The sequence below is a fragment of the Vulpes lagopus genome, chromosome 16, assembly GCF_018345385.1.
Source record: "Vulpes lagopus strain Blue_001 chromosome 16, ASM1834538v1, whole genome shotgun sequence".
In the NCBI taxonomy this organism is placed as follows: Eukaryota; Metazoa; Chordata; class Mammalia; order Carnivora; family Canidae; genus Vulpes; species Vulpes lagopus.
Window position 1 is genome coordinate 53,887,050 of NC_054839.1, and position 17,654 is coordinate 53,904,703.

General features: G+C 44.3%; 1 protein-coding gene across 1 annotated transcript in view; it reads left to right on the forward strand.

The window, feature by feature from the left end:
* Window positions 1-14,623: 14,623 nt before the first annotated feature.
* The window catches only part of DNAJC15 (DnaJ heat shock protein family (Hsp40) member C15), a 79,145-nt gene continuing 76,114 nt past the window's right edge, over window positions 14,624-17,654 (forward strand). Inside the window, exon 1 of the mRNA XM_041731174.1 lies at window positions 14,624-14,771. Coding sequence (XP_041587108.1) covers window positions 14,667-14,771 — 105 coding nt within the window. The 5' untranslated portion in view covers window positions 14,624-14,666. The remainder of the gene's footprint in view (window positions 14,772-17,654) is intronic.

The following is a 17,654-nucleotide window of genomic DNA, read 5'->3' on the forward strand; positions in this document are numbered from 1 at the left end:
TGGTGCCAGCTTTGCTTTCATGGGATTATCTCTAGCTGGCACCTGAACAGCAGATGCTGCTCTGGGTGACCATTAGACAAACCTACACGATGTAGATACCCATTTTCCATGAGTGGACACCTCCATGAAGGGCACTTATTTTACTGCCTTTGACATAGGCCGAAACTAGCTTTCCAGCTATTGGCAGTCAGTCAACTGAAAATGCATGTTGAAGTTAAAAAATGAAAATGCATTTTTGTTTGGCTTATCCCCTAGTGAATTCCTTTAGGTTTATTTCTTTGTCTTTAAAAATCTCCTGTAGGATTAGAAATATAGTTCTGAAACTACTCCTTAGCTGTATGTCTTTGCTGTAGGTAGTTCAGTGAATATTATTACGAAGGGGAAGAATGCAGAATGTTTCACTGTCTTCCTACTTAAGTTCCAAGGGATGAACATTTTAGCAATTATCCAAGCAATCATGGAATGACAAACATTCATTTAAAAAAAACGAATCATCTGATGGATGGTAAAATCCAAATGAGCTAATTTTTCCTTCTCTTTGTTCTATGTAAACTACCTGATATCAATGCACAAGGGAACAGGATTCCAGGTTGTTCCCCTTATACTTTTTTAAAAGAATATATTTTTTAGAATATTATAGAATGTGTGTTTGGGTGGTGACCACTTCTCTCAGTATGGATGAAACTACCTGAGTTAGAGAAACTAAAAGGACTCCGTGAAGAATTGCTTTTTTGCTCCATTTCCTGCTTCTATTTTTGCTAGGACCTGCATCCCTGCCCTACACATACTTTATAATATGTTCTCTTTGTAAGAGTCAGGGAGTTAATGACTTCTTTGGAATCTTCCAGCACAGTAGATGACATCTAAGGAGTGACCTGTGGGATCATCATATATGTTTTCCAGACCACTGACTCCAGACACCTTGACACCAAGACAGACCCCCTCGCTCGAGGATATAAATGACTTACGGAGGGTACCTGGACACTTGTCTTTGTTTAAACCAGTTCCTAGGGGGAATCCCTGGGTGGCGCAGCAGTTTGGCGCCTGCCTTTGGCCCAGTGCGTAATCCTGGAGACCAGGGATCGAATCCCACGTCGGGCTCCCGGTGCATGGAGCCTGCTTCTCCCTCTACCTATGTCTCTGCCTCTCTCTCTCTCTCTCTGTGACTATCATAAATTTAAAAAATAAAAAAAAATTAAACCAGTTCCTGGGTGCCAGAGGACATCTACACCAGACCACAAGCAAAGGAGAGACTCACTCTCCTTTCAGAGTCTTTCAGACACTCTGCCTCAATCTGCACTTTCTCTGTATCTTCAGTAAACTCCGTTCTCACTTCCCTCTGGTTCATTTTGATTTTTATCCTGCATGAAGCCTCTTGGCTGGTCCTGCAGGACCCCTGGCTTACCTATGTCATACTTACTTGTCAAATTCAACGGGCACATTTTATCCTCATTTTACTTGGTTTATCTGCAGGTATCTGGCATTTTTCACTATTTCATCCTTTTTGAAATTTCCTTGTTTTCCATGACCCACTATCTCCTGACTTCTACCTCTTTTACTTTTCCGGCTTCTTATTTGTAGCTCCTTTCACCCACCCCACCCCATCCTCCGACCCCCCCGCCCTTTTTCCCATCCACTTCTTGGGTCTGGGTGATGAGGGAACAGAGGTTTTGCTGAGAACAGAGCACAAGCTGACGTCCCACAAATGACTCCCCCTCCCAGGTGGGATATGGGTGACATTCCTTAGGCACTCCCAACTGCCCTAAAGCTAAGGGAAAGGAAAAGCTAATAGTTAATTTTTAGAGATCATTGTCTTATAGACCTAAGTCTCCCTCGGTTTACAAAATGCCTTAGTGATTTACAAGAATAAAGCATTCTTATCAATAACCTAATTTCCGGAAGGAAACTCCCTATTATCTTAATGTTAATGCTTTACTAGAGAGAAAAACAACCTTAATTTGACAATGGCGAGGCCTCAAATATCTTGTAGGTCCTGTTTAGCATACATAAATCATTTTGAACACCTGCCTTTTCCTACCTCCCCCAACTCCCAAGTACATAATCAGCCACTCCTCACAAGCCCAGGGCAGCAGCTCTTCCTGCCCATGGGTCCTCTCCCTATGTTTTAATAAAACCACCATTTTGCACTAAAAATGTCTCAAGAATCCTTTCTTGGTTGTCGGCTCCAGGCTTCTCCCCACCAAACCTCACCTAGATTCCAAAATTACATCTTTGGTGTGCACAGAGTCTAATCTCTCTCTCTCCCTCTCCCCCTCTCTTTTGTTCTTTGTATTTTTTCCTAGTTCTATAGTTGCCAGTGGCAGAAACCTAAAAATCACCTTGGATTCTTACCTTTTCCTCATCCCTTCTGTCTGCTCAATCCCTTGTCTTCTCGACACTATCTCTTCACCCCGTAGATTTCTCCTCGGACTAGTAAAACCACTTTGGTTGCAAATACAGAAAATCCTACTAGAACCTGGTTTAAAAACAGAATGACAGTCTCTTCAACAAGTCAATGGCATGAAAAAATGTAGGGAAAGGGATTTTTGTGATTAAATGAGACTAATAAGACTTAAACATCAGCTCCTACATGTGTGTGTGTGGACCTTGTTTGGATTCCAACGTGAACAAACCAACTATTTAAAAAGTTTTTTGTAAACAAAACCAGATCAGAGAGGGAAACAAACCATAAGAGATTCTTTTTTTTTTTTTTTTTTTTTAACCATAAGAGATTCTTAATCATAGGAAACAAACTGAGGGTCACTGGAGGGGAGGGGGGCAGAGATGGAGTAACTGGGTGATGGGCATTAATGAGGGCACGTGATGTAATGAGCACTGGGTGTTATATAAGACTGATGAATCACTGAACTCTTCCTCTGAAATTAATACATTATAGGTCCATTAATACATTATATGGTCCATGGGTCCATTATAGGTCCATTTGTAACCATCAGGGGAATTTGGATAAGAACTAGATATTAGGTGACATTGACACTGTAGGGGACAAGCGCAGGGTACCCCAAGACAGGCCACTTTGACATAAACATTATTTTGAGTTAAAAGTAATCAAGTAATCAAAACCCAGCAAATGCAGGTTAAGTCCTCTCCCTGGTCCTCAATTGCCTAAATTTACATTGGAAAGGAGAGCCTGTAACGGATAGAGAGCTATTAACCTGAGACTCCCCTTTGCCTAAGAACCTTACCTGCATAATGGGGTAACCTTTGTGCTTCAAAACATCTCCTTTCAACTTGATACTAATGGCTTTCCTCCCCTTTGTATCCTCAGACTCTACTTCTCTCATTAGCTCCTATAAGCTTCCTCACTTCTTTGGAATTTTATGTCTGTGTGGACTTCCCCTATGCACACCTATTAAATTTGATTTTCTCCTGTTAATCTGTCTCATATCAATTTGATTCTAAGTCCAGCTAGAAGGACCTTGAAAGGCAGAGGATAATCTTCCTCCCTGACAACACAAAGGTTATCAATAATTTTTGTTGGGTTCACAATGGTGTGATTTTAGAAAATGCCCATACTGAAATACATGCTAAAATAATCAGAGTGAAATGACATGATATCTTGATTGCTTTAAAAATATTTCATCAAAAAAGGAAAATAGATGAAGAATTGTGGCAGAATGTTGACAATTGTTGAATCCGCATTTTTGGAATATGAGGGTTCATTATACCATCTTTATGCTTTTTAAATACTTAAAGAGAAACCAAAACAAACAATTTTTACTTCATAACTAAGAAGTTCAGAGATAAGTTTGACTTTAAGTGAAGGTTGATATAGGAGTTAATATTACTGGGATGCCTCGATGGCTCAGTGGTTGAGCGGCTGTCTCTGCCTTTGGTTCAGGGTGTGATCCCGTGGTCCTGGGACCAGTCCCACATCGGGGTTGCTGTGGGGAGCCTGCTTCTCCCTCTGACTATGTCTCAGCCTCTCTCTGTGTTTCTCATGAATAAATAAATAAAATCTTTAAAAATAATAATAACATTATTATCATTATTATAAAAACTCAGTTTCTTTTTAATCTCCTTGTGGCTTTCAATGGTGTTTGCTTCATCCTAAAGTTAACATAAATTATTTATAACACTGAACTGCATTCAACTGTGACCCAGTTTGAGATAAGTTAACTGGTCACCCTAGCTCAAGGCTGTCAAATGATTGCCAACCACAATGAGGGCTTCACGCTTCTCTGTTCATGTCCAACTGAGTAGAGAAAAAGCTCCTTCCCCAGCAAACATTTTCTATAACCCCATGTCCAAGAAGGGCTATGTGCCCTTCCGTGAAACAAACACCGCAGTTAGAATAATGGGATACCTTGGTTGGCTTAGGTTAATCAGGGATCTTCCTTAGAGTAGGAGGCAGAGTCAATTCTTGGGTCCTTGTTGGGTGGGGGCCAAGAAGGATTGACTGTGGGAAGGAAACCAACAAAGGTCACTATAACCCTCCTTGCCATGTCCCTGCCACCGTCCTAGTCTGGCACCCAAGGTTTTGTACTCAGACTATTGAAATAACTTTCTTGCTGATTTTCCTTCTTTAGTTTTGGCCCATCAATTCCACAGTACTACCAGAATGATCTTCTTAGCATGTAGATTTGATCATGTCACTGCCACCTTCAACATTTTTTTGATGTCTTGGCTTTACCTATAAGATCAATTCCAAATGCCTTTTCTTATTAAGTAAAGCTGTTTAATATCCGGCCCTTGTCTGGTTATCTGTCCACTCTCATCTATCTATATTCTCTTCTCTATACTTTAAGCTTTAGCAAAACAGAATTACTTGTAATACTCTTCATATGCAATGCTTTCTCATACCTTGTTCCCCCAAGCCTGCCTCAATCTTATCAACCCAGCAAATCTGTGTTCATCCTTCCACAGTCAGCTTGAATGCTATCTTCTTGGACTCCTTTTCAGACTCATCCTTTTATGCTCACTGCACTTGCCACCCACAAGAGTCCTGTTTTCTGATCAGACCAGAATAGTGACTTGTGGGTTAACTGAAAACCTAATTAAATGGAGGATAAACAGTATTTTTTATTTTATTTTATTTTTAAACATTATTTTTTAAAGATTTTTATTTATGTATGTATTTGAGAGAGAGAGAGAGAGAGAGAGAGAGAGCGTTGCAATGGACAAAGGGGAAGGGAGAAAGTATCTGAAGCAGACTCCAACACTGAGTCATGGAGGGGATGTCACTTCCATGACTGATCTCAAGGCCTGAGCTGAAACTGAAGTGGGAGAGTGAGGTTCTTGTCTCATTGAGTCAAAGAATGAATGTCGCAGACAAAGGAGACTGAGTAAAGTGGTAGAAGTTTGTTAAGCAAGGATACAGAAAAAGCTTTCAGGAACGAGAGGGGTCCGGACAGGGGTGCCAGCGTGGGCCTCCATTGATAAGTCTTTAGAACTGACCAGGGAGCCTTATCCATTCTTATGACATCTTGGTTTGAGTAAGGACGGGTGATAACCTCTTTAATGGCTTACTTCTGTTTAGGGTCTGGTTATTCTTTGTTGATCACAGGTGACTGTATAAAAAAGACAGCCTCAAGGCTGTCTTGCCCACCTTGCCCCACCCCTGGGGCAGGGTGGTCTGGTTGGTTCCCTTATCTCTGGTTTCCTTACATCTCAGCATTTTGGGGATTTCCATGAGCCTCATCACAATGCCCCCTATGTATCTCTTCTTACCTAGCCCCGCCTGTCCTTTACTCATTCCTACCCCTAGAATAGTAACCCTAACTGCTGTCAGGGAATGGGAGATGATCACTCTGGCGGCTTCCTGCTGAAATGGGTCGGCAGGCTGTGCAGCAGTTAGAATCTATCCACAGGCTGGTCCAGAGGCCTATGGTATGGCTCCAGGGGTCATGATGGAGAGCAAATGGTACATGCAAAAGGATAAACATAAAACAAGCATTAGATCCACAATTATGATCACATCCCTTAGATAAGATCTCCAATTACCAGTTCTGTCAAATAGATCGGTGGATATCTTGATCTTGTTTAATTGATCATAATTATGGCTTCATGTTTCATAAAGTCAACCTTAGTTCCTTAAAGCTGTTTGGTCATATCTGAGTCTATGCATGTCTCTCAAATCTGCCATTCCAGAAGCCTTGGTAAAATAACAAATATTTCCAGTGGTGTCCTGTTACAAGGAGAATGGATTTTTAATGAATTTATGCAAATGATTATGATTGCCATGGAAGAAAGAATACTTATTGAGAACTTTCAAATTTCAGAGAGTTTGGGTAGAGAGAAAAGTTAAATGCTACAATTTGTTCACAAATGAATACTTTATCACATTTCCAAAAGTCATAGATACCTTAAGAGAAAGTTTCCTTAATCTGGGAGAGCAAAAAAAGAGAACCAGCATGTTTCAAACAAGAGTCACAAAAAAAACTATAATCATTTTTCCCAATTCACTTAGTCCCATATTACCAATTCTTATTTAGTTTGAAAGCAGCTTTCATTAGTTCGGGAAATTCTTACCCATTTCAGTTTTGATCTTAAAGATATTGAATACCTGTATTTGTCCTAAAAATCCTTTATATGAACCTCCTTGAAGATGAAACTCATTTTGCAAATAATAAGAACCATAAGAAATGACAAAAACTTTGAAATGGACATTGTTAATGATCTGATATGAGAGTTCATTAATGATGCAACTGACAAGGAAATTCAGTTATTTCTGTGACACATAATACTTCAATAATCAGGGCAGCCCAGGTGGCTCAGCATACTTTAGCACTGCCTTCGGCCCAGGGAGTGATCCTGGAGACCGGGGATCCGGATCAAGTCCCACATTGGGCTCCCTGCATGGAGCCTGCTTCTCCCTCTGCCTGTGTCTCTGCCTCTGTGTCTGTGTCTCTCATGAATAAATAAATAAAATCTTTAAAAAAATATTTCAATAATCAAAATATCAAGTGATGACCTTTCATTAAAACATATTAAAACTTTATGAATTGCATATGATCTCTAGAATAGTTATAGCATTTACCCAAATGTAACCTAAGCCCTATCCATTGTTTAATAGTGCTTCCAGAGTAACTTAACATACTAAATAAAAAAGGCCTAACGAGTCAAAGAGACTTCATTTACACCTTATTTTTGGGGAAGTTTGTTAAAACCTTAGAAAGGTTTCAAGCACATGCCTAACTAGAATTAGGGATGTTAAAGACCTGATAAAAGCAAAACATAGAAACGGGGTTTTTCTGGGCAGGCAAAAAAGAAAACAACCATTTACATCTTCCTATAAAGAGCAGACCAAACATTCAAGAAAACCTGCTGAATAGAGAGAACACAGACTTTCATTCTTATCCCCCTGTACTTTAAAATCCATTCATTTAATCTTAGTCCATCTTGACCACACCTAAAATTTCTTTCCAGATTTCCCTTCACAAACCTTCTACAACTTTCCTTTGCTCTCAGATTTTGTCCCAAGCCATTTCTTTCCAAACAAGCAATCTCATTTGGGACAAAATTACCTTCTTTTACTTTCAACAAAAATGCACTCCTATTCCTTATATCTTTCTTACATATCTCCAACTTCTCTACATACAGAGTTGCTTCCTTTATTCCCATCAGTCTTAACTACATTTAGCAGGATTTTGGTCTCTTAGAAACCTTAGTCTCCAGTGAAAACTAAGTAGTAACCAATTGTGAACTGTTAGACCAGAACTCTTTAGACAGCAATTTTATGAACCCGTTTAAGAACAAAGCATGTTTACCAACACACCCAAATATTGTTAGTTTCTTTGCAATAAGAAGTCAAAAGCACAAACCTATGTCCAGTAATCAATGATTTAGCACTTTACCCTACTTGGAAAAGACCTAGATGTCCAATGACTTCAATCCCAATTACCATCCAAACAAAATGTAAAGCTTCTAAGTCTTTCCAAAGACTTAGAAAGCTATCTTAACAATTACCCATGAAAACTTTGAGACAGACAAGATTAAACATCATTTTAAGTCATCTTTTTGCTAACAAATTGCAACAGAGATAACATGAGCTTATTTGACCTTCAGTAGACCTTGGTAGAATAGGTTTCACATTTAATGCTGGTAACTTGAAAGGAATGTCTACCTTAAACCAACGAACTCTAAATACTGAATTATAGTCCATCTGGATCCACTCTTGAAAGTTCATCAGTTTGTTCTCCATTGTCAATTTTTACCTGAGACACTGGTGGGGAAATCCGAAGTGAGTAGTGAACACAGGCGGCACCCACGGTGGTGTGGAAGCAGGGACAGGGGGAGCAGGAGACAGAAGAAGCAAAGTGCAGCCAGAAGGCAGAGAAAAGGGGTCCCTTGTTCATCCACTTGGACAGATGAGCAAACCTCATGTTCTTCCACCAACAAGTGGAATTAAGCAGTCCATGTCAGGCCAGAGAAGAGAGGGAACCTCCCTGAAACAAAGGGAGTTTCAGCAGCTGGGAATATTCCTTAAAGTCCCCGTCCTGAGGCAGACTAACCACAATTGGCTCCAATTATAGCCATTAACCTGAGAAATGAATGAGGGAGAAGCCCCCATGTGCAGCTACAGTAACCTGAATCTATTGGGAGGAACAGTGAGAGAGAGTGAGAGTCAGTATCCCCCTTGCTAGGGAGGGCCTGTATTTCCTCCAGCAACTTGGGTTTATCTAGAGGCTTATTTAGATAACTGTCCAGTATGTCAGGAGGGAGTTTACTAGTCAACCTCTTCAGGCAAAGACATTCTGCAAGAGGCCCTTCGGTTGGGGTCCTGAGGTAGAGCCCTGTTCCATGCAGAAGATCTAACTGATAATCCCATTGAGGCCATGCAGTGTTACAGGAGATCAATCCTTTCCTAGTTTTGCAATCAATATTGTTTCCAGTGGGTTAAAAGGCACCCCAAGGGAGAGTCCTTGGGAACTGAAGAAGAGACCATGCCTTGCCGCAAAGGTCACACCTTATTTTACCATTGCCTTGAAGAACCCACCGTGGAAAACACTGCAAAAGTTTCAAGGGGAAATTACCGAATTTTGCAGTACCCAATCTAGAGAAGTTCCCACAGAGAATGGTTTGTTTCCCATCTTGTGATCCCCGTAGGAGCCTGTTACCCCATTCCTCTTATGAAGAGGTGACTATGAAGGCATCCCTACATATCAGTTCTCTTCCATGAACCAAGGTGGGTCCCCTGGTTTGCCCACCCAAGGTGAAAGAGTGGCCTAACGTCTTGGGTGGAGGAGGGATTAGGCCGGTGGGAGTAGCCACTCTTACCTGTTCATCACTTGATCCTCCTTATCTCCTCTGGATTTCCCCCCAGAAAGTCTGGCCTAATCATAAGGGTTTAGGGAGGTTAACAGTTTATACTTTAATATTCTTTTTAGAAGGCTAAGAATGTGACTGAAACAGCTAGGATCTCTCATTGGGAGGTGTGTGTTGCTTATGGATGAGGCTTCCCTGGGGTGTGACCCCAGGGCCGGTCTCTACTCTTGAGTGTCTCAGAGAATCCCCAAGGTCACCAATGGTAACTGAAGGGCAGGTTCAGAGCGCTGGATTGCTGGTCCTCCTATGCATTCCCAGGATGAACCTTAAATAAGCAGGGAATCCTTTTAAAGACCTCATTCTTCGGAGCTCTCTTGAATTGAGCTTTTGTTGTTTGGTCATGTTAAATTGGCCTGCAGTCCCTAGCTCCTTGAATGCCCGATCAGTCAGGCCAATTATAAACCAATTTTAATTATGTTTCCTTGCTTTATCCCTGGGTGCTTTTTTTGTCCATATACCTATGGTCCCACCTGCAAGCATGGCCCTGTTGAGGGGTGCAGACCCCAAGTTTTAGCATCATCATAATTTCATATTTTTGTTATTGGAACAAGAAAGCCCCAGCCACTAATGCCACCAATTAAGGAATTGACTGGGGGTGTGTAAGGAGGTAATTACACTCCTTAATGCCCAAAGTATCCTAAGGGGAGTAAATGCCCAGGAAACATCAGGCTGTTTCCAAAGTATCATAGAAAGAGATCGCTGTAATCCTGCTCGCTGATAACTTGGGTTTAATTCCTGGCCGTGATTAAAACGAAATTACACCTAACAGAGAAATATGTCTTAAACCAGGCAGCAAAAATGAGGAAAATGTTGTTCTTCCTAAACTAAGTTCTCATGAAAGGCACTTTTTTTTTTTTTTAAGATTTTATTTATTTATTCATGAGAGACACAGGCAGAGGAAGAAGCAGGCTCCCCATGGGGAGCCCAATGTGGAACTGGGACTCTGGGATCACACCCTGAGCCAAAGGTAGACTCTCAACCACTGAGCCACCCAGGCGTCTCGATAATTAGTTTACTAAAGGAATCTCATAAAGAACCAAGCTGGCATTTCCTGTGCACGGCCTAGGGCATCCAGGCAGGCACTCAACCACTGAGCCACCCAGGCATCCCTCATGAAAGACACTTTTAAATGGAAAAGTCTTATATCTACATAGGCAATACTCTTTCTCGAATAAATCCCTGATTAAAAGGGCATATTGATCACTGGAGACTGGAAGGACCCTACTACCAGCAAAGGTAGGAGAAAGCCATTTAAGAAAAACCAATGAACAAAGCAGAATTGGGTACGCTTAGGCCAACATTCCTTTCTTTTCAGGAAGGGGGATTGATCAAAGCTTTCTCTAGAAGCCTGTCAACTCAGTCTTAAAACAGGAGGCCGTGCTATTTGCCTTTAACTGGCCAACAGGTGCCTGGTTTTGCTGTTAAAAGAAGAGGTTATCCAAGGGAGAGTCATCTCCCAGGAAAGAAGAGTCTGCTTTTACTCACCCTTCGGTGGGAGCAGTCCCGGGTTCTGGCCTTTAAGTGAAGTGGGAGAGTGAGGTTCTTGTCTCATTGAGTCAAAGAATGAATGTCGCAGACAAAGGAGACTGAGTAAAGTGGTTAAGCAAGGATACAGAAAAAGCTCTCAGGAGCGAGAGGGGTCTGGACAGGGGTGCCAACGTGGGCCTCCATTGACAAGTCTTTTCTTTAGAACTGACCAGGGAGCCTTATCATTCTTAGGATGTCTTGGTTTGAGTGATAACCTCTTTAATGGCTTACTTCTGTTTAGGGTCTGGTTATTCTTTGTTGATCACAGGTGACTGTATGAAAAAGACAGCCTCCCCACCCACCCCTAGGGCAGGGTGGTCTGGTTGGTTCCCTTATCTCTGGTTTCCTTACATCTCAGCATTTTGGGGATTTCCATGAGCCTCATCACAATGCCCCCTATGTATCTCTCCCTACCTAGCCCCGCCTGTCCTTTACTCAAAACCAAGAGCGAGAATATCAACCAACTGAGCCACCCAGGTGCCCCTAAATATTATCTTTTTAAAACATCACTTACAAATCACTGTTTCAAAATAAAATAAAATAAAATAAAATAAAATAAAATAGAATAAAAAACACACACAAAAAAACAAATCACTGTTTCTTAGTAAGGAAGGTTTTTTTTTTTTCATGTGTGTGTGTTTTTAAATTTTTTTTTTTAAGCAAGTCCCATACCCACTGTGAGGCTTGAACGCACAACCCTGAAATCAAGAGTCAAATGCTCTATTAACTGCACCAGCGAAGCCCTCATGACTATGGAGTTAAACTTTTCATTCCTAGTAACACCCTTCCTCCCACTCCCTATGATATTTTAATACCACAATATACACACACTATATCTATTTATGTACTCTATATTTGTAGGGTCAAGGCCTTTTTTTTTTTTTTTTTAGATTTTATTTATTTATTCATGAGAGATACAGAGAGAGGCAGAGACACAGGCAGAGAGAGAAGCAGGCTCCCTGCGGGGAGCCCGATGTGGGACTGGACCTGGGACTCCAGGATCATACCCTGAGCCAAAGGCAGATGCTCAACCGCTGAATCATCCAGGCCTCCCAGGGTCTTTTATTTGGATGTGGGTCCTCGGCCTCAGATTTCTTCCACATTGATAATCTATCCTATATGATTCCTAATTTGGATTTGTTTAAAATAGAGGAGAATAGAACATTTTTAAAAACAAACGATGTAGAATCACACTCAATTATTATGATTTTATTCCTATGATCACCATTCAACAGCTTTTCAAACTATATATGTGTGTGTGTGTGTGTGTGTGTGTATATATATATACTTGCTTTTATTAAGTTTTTCCAAAACATTTTAGTTTTCATAAAAACAACTTGTTCTCTCCCCACAATTACACTTTATCATTATATAACATCTAGTCACATTTTATCATTTCAAAGACAAGACAACCCCTTGGGGATCAAACACAACCATTGTCAGGGGGCAGCAGTAAGAAAATAAACAGGAAAGAGGTGAAAGGAGTCATATACAGAAAATAGTAACTAACACTTTAAGAGAACTTATAAGGTATCCAGTGCTGTTTCAAGAGCTTTACAAAAGTCGATTCTGTCATTTTATTTTATTTTTTTAAGTCGATTCATTTAATACAACAGAAGTTCCATTATCATCCTCAATTTTCCTGATGAGGAGACTGAGGCACACAAATGTCATTTTTGGGGGTGGGGGGGGCAAAAGTCTTTTTATTTTTTTTTTTTTGCAAAAGTCTTTTTAAACAACAAATGTTTAAAACATCTTTTACTGAAACACATTACCACTCTCTGCCTTTCTTTTACAAAGCCTATTGAACACCAGGTAACTTGTCTCTAAAATGGTGTAGCTAATCAAAATAGGCAGATGGAAATCTAATGTGGCTTCCCTTTTGGGTTTCACAAAAGCATTCTTCTTCACTCTCAGGGAAACCAGAGAAGTGAGTTTAGCTAAATGAGGATGAGATCTGTGTGACAAGAGCGAGGACTTCATTGCTCTCGTTTCCATCCTTCCTTAGGGGGTGAGGGTGACCTTAGCCAAGAACCCAAAGCTGAGAACTGATAGTCTTTGTGGAAGGTTTTTCTTTAAAACTGGCTACTGCTGTAGGAGCAGATGCTCGAGCCGCAGTGCAACTGAGGCGAAGTTTGCAAGCAGTCAGCAACCTGCTTTCACTAGGTTGGGGTTTGACTCGAGGCACCTCCTGCTGAGCCCACCTCCCCACAGAGTCACCCTTCTCCCCCCTGCCCCATTATTCCCTTTTCTCCCTTTTCCCAACTTCTGCTCTGGAAACTTCCCTCCAGTTCTGGAGCAGGGGCAGCAACTTCCCTAAGAGGAGCTGGGGCTGACTTGGGTCTTGTTCTAATTGCTTGTTTGCTTTAGGCTGGTCGCCTGTGACCATGAGGAGCCAGCTGCTAGGGGACACCAGAACCTTCCCATAGTATGTGAAATGCAAGGAATCAGTAATTTTTAAAAAATATTTTATTTATTTATTCGTGAGAGAGAGAGCGAGAGAGAGGCAGAGACAGAAGCAGAGGGAGAAGCAGGCCCCATGCAGGGAGCCGGATGCTGGACTCCATCCCAGGTCTCCAGGGTCACACCCTGGGCCGAAGGCAGGTGCTAAACCACTGAGCCACCTGAGCTGCCCAGGAATCAGTAATTTTGTCTACTTGACACTGTAGGCCCAATGCCCAGCATAGTGCACAGGACCCAACAGGTGCTCAAATAAATACCTACTGAACAAATAAATGGATGAATGAACGAATGCCAAACTGCTTCCATATCCTTCTCCCCCCCTCCTAGTTGTCTTCATTTTATCCGTGCAACCTCCCTGAGTCAAAATGTTGGACAAATGGTATTCCCCTTCCACAATTAAGGAGAGCTTTGGAGAATTAAGTATTTCAGCGACACAAGCCTAGAAAATGGCAGGACATACGGTACTGCTCCCGTCTCTTAACGATGGATATAAAAGGCAAAAGAGGGCAGCCCGGGGGGCTCAGCGGTTTAGCGCTTCCTGCAGCCCAGGGCGTGACCCTAGAGACCCAGGATCGAGTCCTGCATCGGGCTCCCTGCATGCAGCCTGCTTCTCCCTCTGCCTGTGTCTCTGCCTCTCTCTCTCTCTCTCTCTGTGCGTCTCATGAATAAATAAAATCCTAAAAAAAAAGGGGGGGGGGGCAAAGAGCTGCCAAGTTGCTCCAGGGCTTGGAAAACACTCCACTGGCTTCATGTGTGGGTTAAGCTTTGCTCCAAAAGGCTTTACTTGGGGGAGCCCAGGGGGGCTCAGTGGTTTAGCGCCACCTTCAGCTCAGGTCGAGACCCCGGGGTCCTGGGTTCGAGTCCTGCATCGGGCTCCCTGCAGGGATGAGCAAGTGGCCACCTCTATTACCTTCGGGGTGGGAGAGTGCAGCCTACACGGGAAGCATGCTCCGAGGCGTGCTGTGGCTCACAGGCCTTCAGGCCCTGCAGCCTCCCTGCAAAGCCATCCGAGGAGACCCACACCCGACCTCTGGGCTTGCATCCCGGCCCTCGGCTGGCAAGAGGGCCGAGCGGGAGTCAGGCTCCCCCACGCAATGGCTCTGGGCCTGCCAATCTCCAACAAACTAAATGCCCTCCACGTCGCGGGGGCCTCAGCTCGGAGTCTGGCGCTCGGCTGCGCGAGGCCAACGCTGATCGGGCCCCGGGCGAGGTCGAGGTCTGCTGGGGACCCACGCCCTCCCGCGCTCCGCCCGGCGGGCGTCCGCGGATCCAGCGCCGCCCTACCAAGTTTGTCCCTGCGGCCGGCTCGTAGGCGACGTCGCAGCGCGCCGGGCCCCGCCCCCTGCCCCGCCCCCTGCCCCGCCCCTTCCGCCGCGCGGCGTCCCGTCGCCATGGCTGCCCGCGGTGGTGTCGCCCCTGCCGGCGAGGGTCTGCGCTACGCCGAGTACTCGCCGCCGGCGACCCGACGGCCGGACGCCGACCTGGACAAGGGGCTGGTGAGTCCCGCCGGCTGCTCCCGCCCCTCTCCGGGCCTGCCCGCCGGCTCCCGCAGGACTCCCGCCCGCCCTCGTTCCCTCTCACCCTCGGGCCGTGGCGGTCGCGGGAGCCTCAGCTCTGCCCCGCCCCTCCCGTTGGTCCCGCGGAGCCGCGCTCGGTGCACCGAGTCCTTCGGGTGGGGCGCTCCCAGGACTGTCGGGGAGACGGGCGCTTGCAGGGGCGCAAGCAGGGGGGGTTCTCCTGGCGCAGCTCTGTGGGGCGCCCGGGGGGCTCAGCGGCCCGGCACCCGCCTCCGGCCCGGGGCGTGACCCGGGGGTCTCGGGATCGAGGCCCGCGTCGGGCTCCCTGCATGGAGCCTGCTTCTCCCTCTGCCTGGGTCTCTGCTTCTCTCTCTCTCTGTCTGTCTGATGAATAAATTAAAGAAAAAAACCAAACTAGATTCTGAAGAATGAGCGGCGGGTAACTCAGGGCAAGGAAGAGGATACAAAGTTTCAGGCGCCAGCCTTCGTCTTCGCGGGCCCGGGAAACTGCAGGTGGTTTATTCCGCCCGAAATGCAGAGCGTTTGGGGCAAGTCAGTGTCCAGTAGGGACGTAATGCGAACCTCCTCCTCCGCCTCTGTAAGTTCTCGGTAGCGGCGCTGAAAACAGGTGAATTTAATTTTAATAACGTACCTTTGTTTTTTATTTTTTTTTAAAGATTTATATATTCATGAGACAGAGAGAGAGGCAGAGACACAGGCAGAGGGAGGAGCAGGCTCCACGCAGGGAGCCCGACGCGGGACTCGATCCCCGGACCCCGGGGTCACGCCCTGGGCGGAAGGCGGCGCTAAACCACTGAGCCACCCGGACCGCTTTTTATTTATTTATTTATTTTTTAAAGATTTTATTTATTTATTAGACACACACACACAGAGAGAGGCAGAGACACAGGCAGAGGGAGAAGCAGGCTCCATGCAGGGAGCCCGACGCGGGACTCGATCCTGGGTCTCCGGGGTCACGACCTGGGCTGGAGGCAGGTGCTCAACCGCTGAGCCTCCCGGGCTGCCCAGTAGCGTACCTTTATTTAACCCAGTGTATCCACAGTAATATTTTTGATGTGATCAGTATAGAATTACTGAGATGTTTTACATCCTTTCTCTCTCTTTCTCTCTCTCTTTTTTTTTTTTTTGTACTAAGTCTTTGAAATCTAGTGCGTGTTTTACACTTAACGTGTCTGGCGGGGCAGCCTGGGTGGCTCAGAGGTTGAGCATCTGCCTCCGGCCCAAGGCGTGATCCTGGAGTCCCGGGATCGAGTCCCATGTCCGGCTCCCTGCATGGAGCCTGCTTCTCCCTCTGCCTGTGTCTCTGCCTCTCTCTCTCTGTCTCTCATGAATAAGTATTTAAAATCTTAAAAAAAAAAAAAAAAAAAAAAAAGCATTGTGCAGGACAGCCCGGGCGGCTGAGCGGTTCAGCTCCTGCCTGCAGCCCAGGGCATGATCCTGGAGACCCTGGATCGAGTCCCATGTCGGGCTCCCTGCATGGAGCCTGCTTCTCCCTCTGCCCCCCCCCCTCTTTGTGTGTCTCTCATGAATAAATAAATACAATTTAAAAAAAAAAAATAGAAACACAAAAAAAATCCAGCACACCTGGCTTGGGACTAGCCCCATTTCAGGTGCTTAGCTATGTGTAGCTGGTGGCTACATTATTATTATTATTATTATTTTTAATTCTTATTTATTTATGATAGTCACACAGAGAGAGAGAGAGGCAGAGACACAGGCAGAGGGAGAAGCAGGCTCCATGCACTGGGAGCCCGACGTGGGATTCGATCCTGGGCCTCCAGGATCGCGCCCTGGGCCAAAGGCAGGCGCCAAACCGCTGCGCCACCCAGGGATCCCGGTGGCTACATTATTAATCATTGCAGTTCCCAAAGATTTATCGGGGACTGGAACATATGAAGCATCTGGTAAACGATGTGAAGGAGTAGGGTTATCCTGAGGGCAGTGGTACCGTTTTCGGATGAGTTTTAGGTAGAGAAGTGACAAATTGGGCCCTTATGAAGCTCTCTTAGGCTTTGTGTAAGAAGAATGGATTAGTTGGAGGAAGTCTAGAAACATAGCTTTTTTACATGGCACTCCATGAAGGGCCAGCCCACAGTGATCCATAAATACTTTGCCTTTAGATGCGCAGGGCCTATTGTCCATGCCAATTGTTGACTAGTCATACGCTGTGTTTGACATCTTTTATGTTGACCTGTCACCTTCCAGCATTTTTTAAAGTTTCCTAAGAGTGGGTACTGGGGATTTACTTCTAGTAAGCACTCTGTTTATGAGCACTCAATCATCATTACTTGATTAACAGATAAATTTCTGGAGCAGTCAGATGGGCTTGCCTGGGAAGGTTTTAGAAAGCAATGTGCTTTCATTCAACATTTCCTTTTATAATTTTATTTTATTTTTTAATTTTTAAAACTTAAATTATTATTATTTTTTTTTAGATTTATTTATTTATTCATGAGAGACACAGGGAGAGAGGCAGAGACACAGGCAGAGGGAGAAGCAGGCTCCATGCAGGGAGCCCGACAAGACTCTATCCCAGGACCCTGGGGTCACGCCCTGAGCCAAAGGCAGATGCTGAACCGCTCAGCCACCCAGGCTGGTGTCTCTCAACAGACATTCCTTGAGTACTACTAGGTGCCAGGTATTATTCTGAGACCTTGAAATAGATAAGCACACAGAACAGAAAAAGTTTGAAGTAGCAAGCTCTGAGCTTCTACTTTCTCTTCCATTCCTTACCATAACCCTGTGAGGAAAGTCCTTTTTAATTCTCACTTAAGAAATGAGGAGACTCAGAAAGTGGTAAGTAATTTAACCCGGGATCATTCTCCTGGGTAATAATAATAA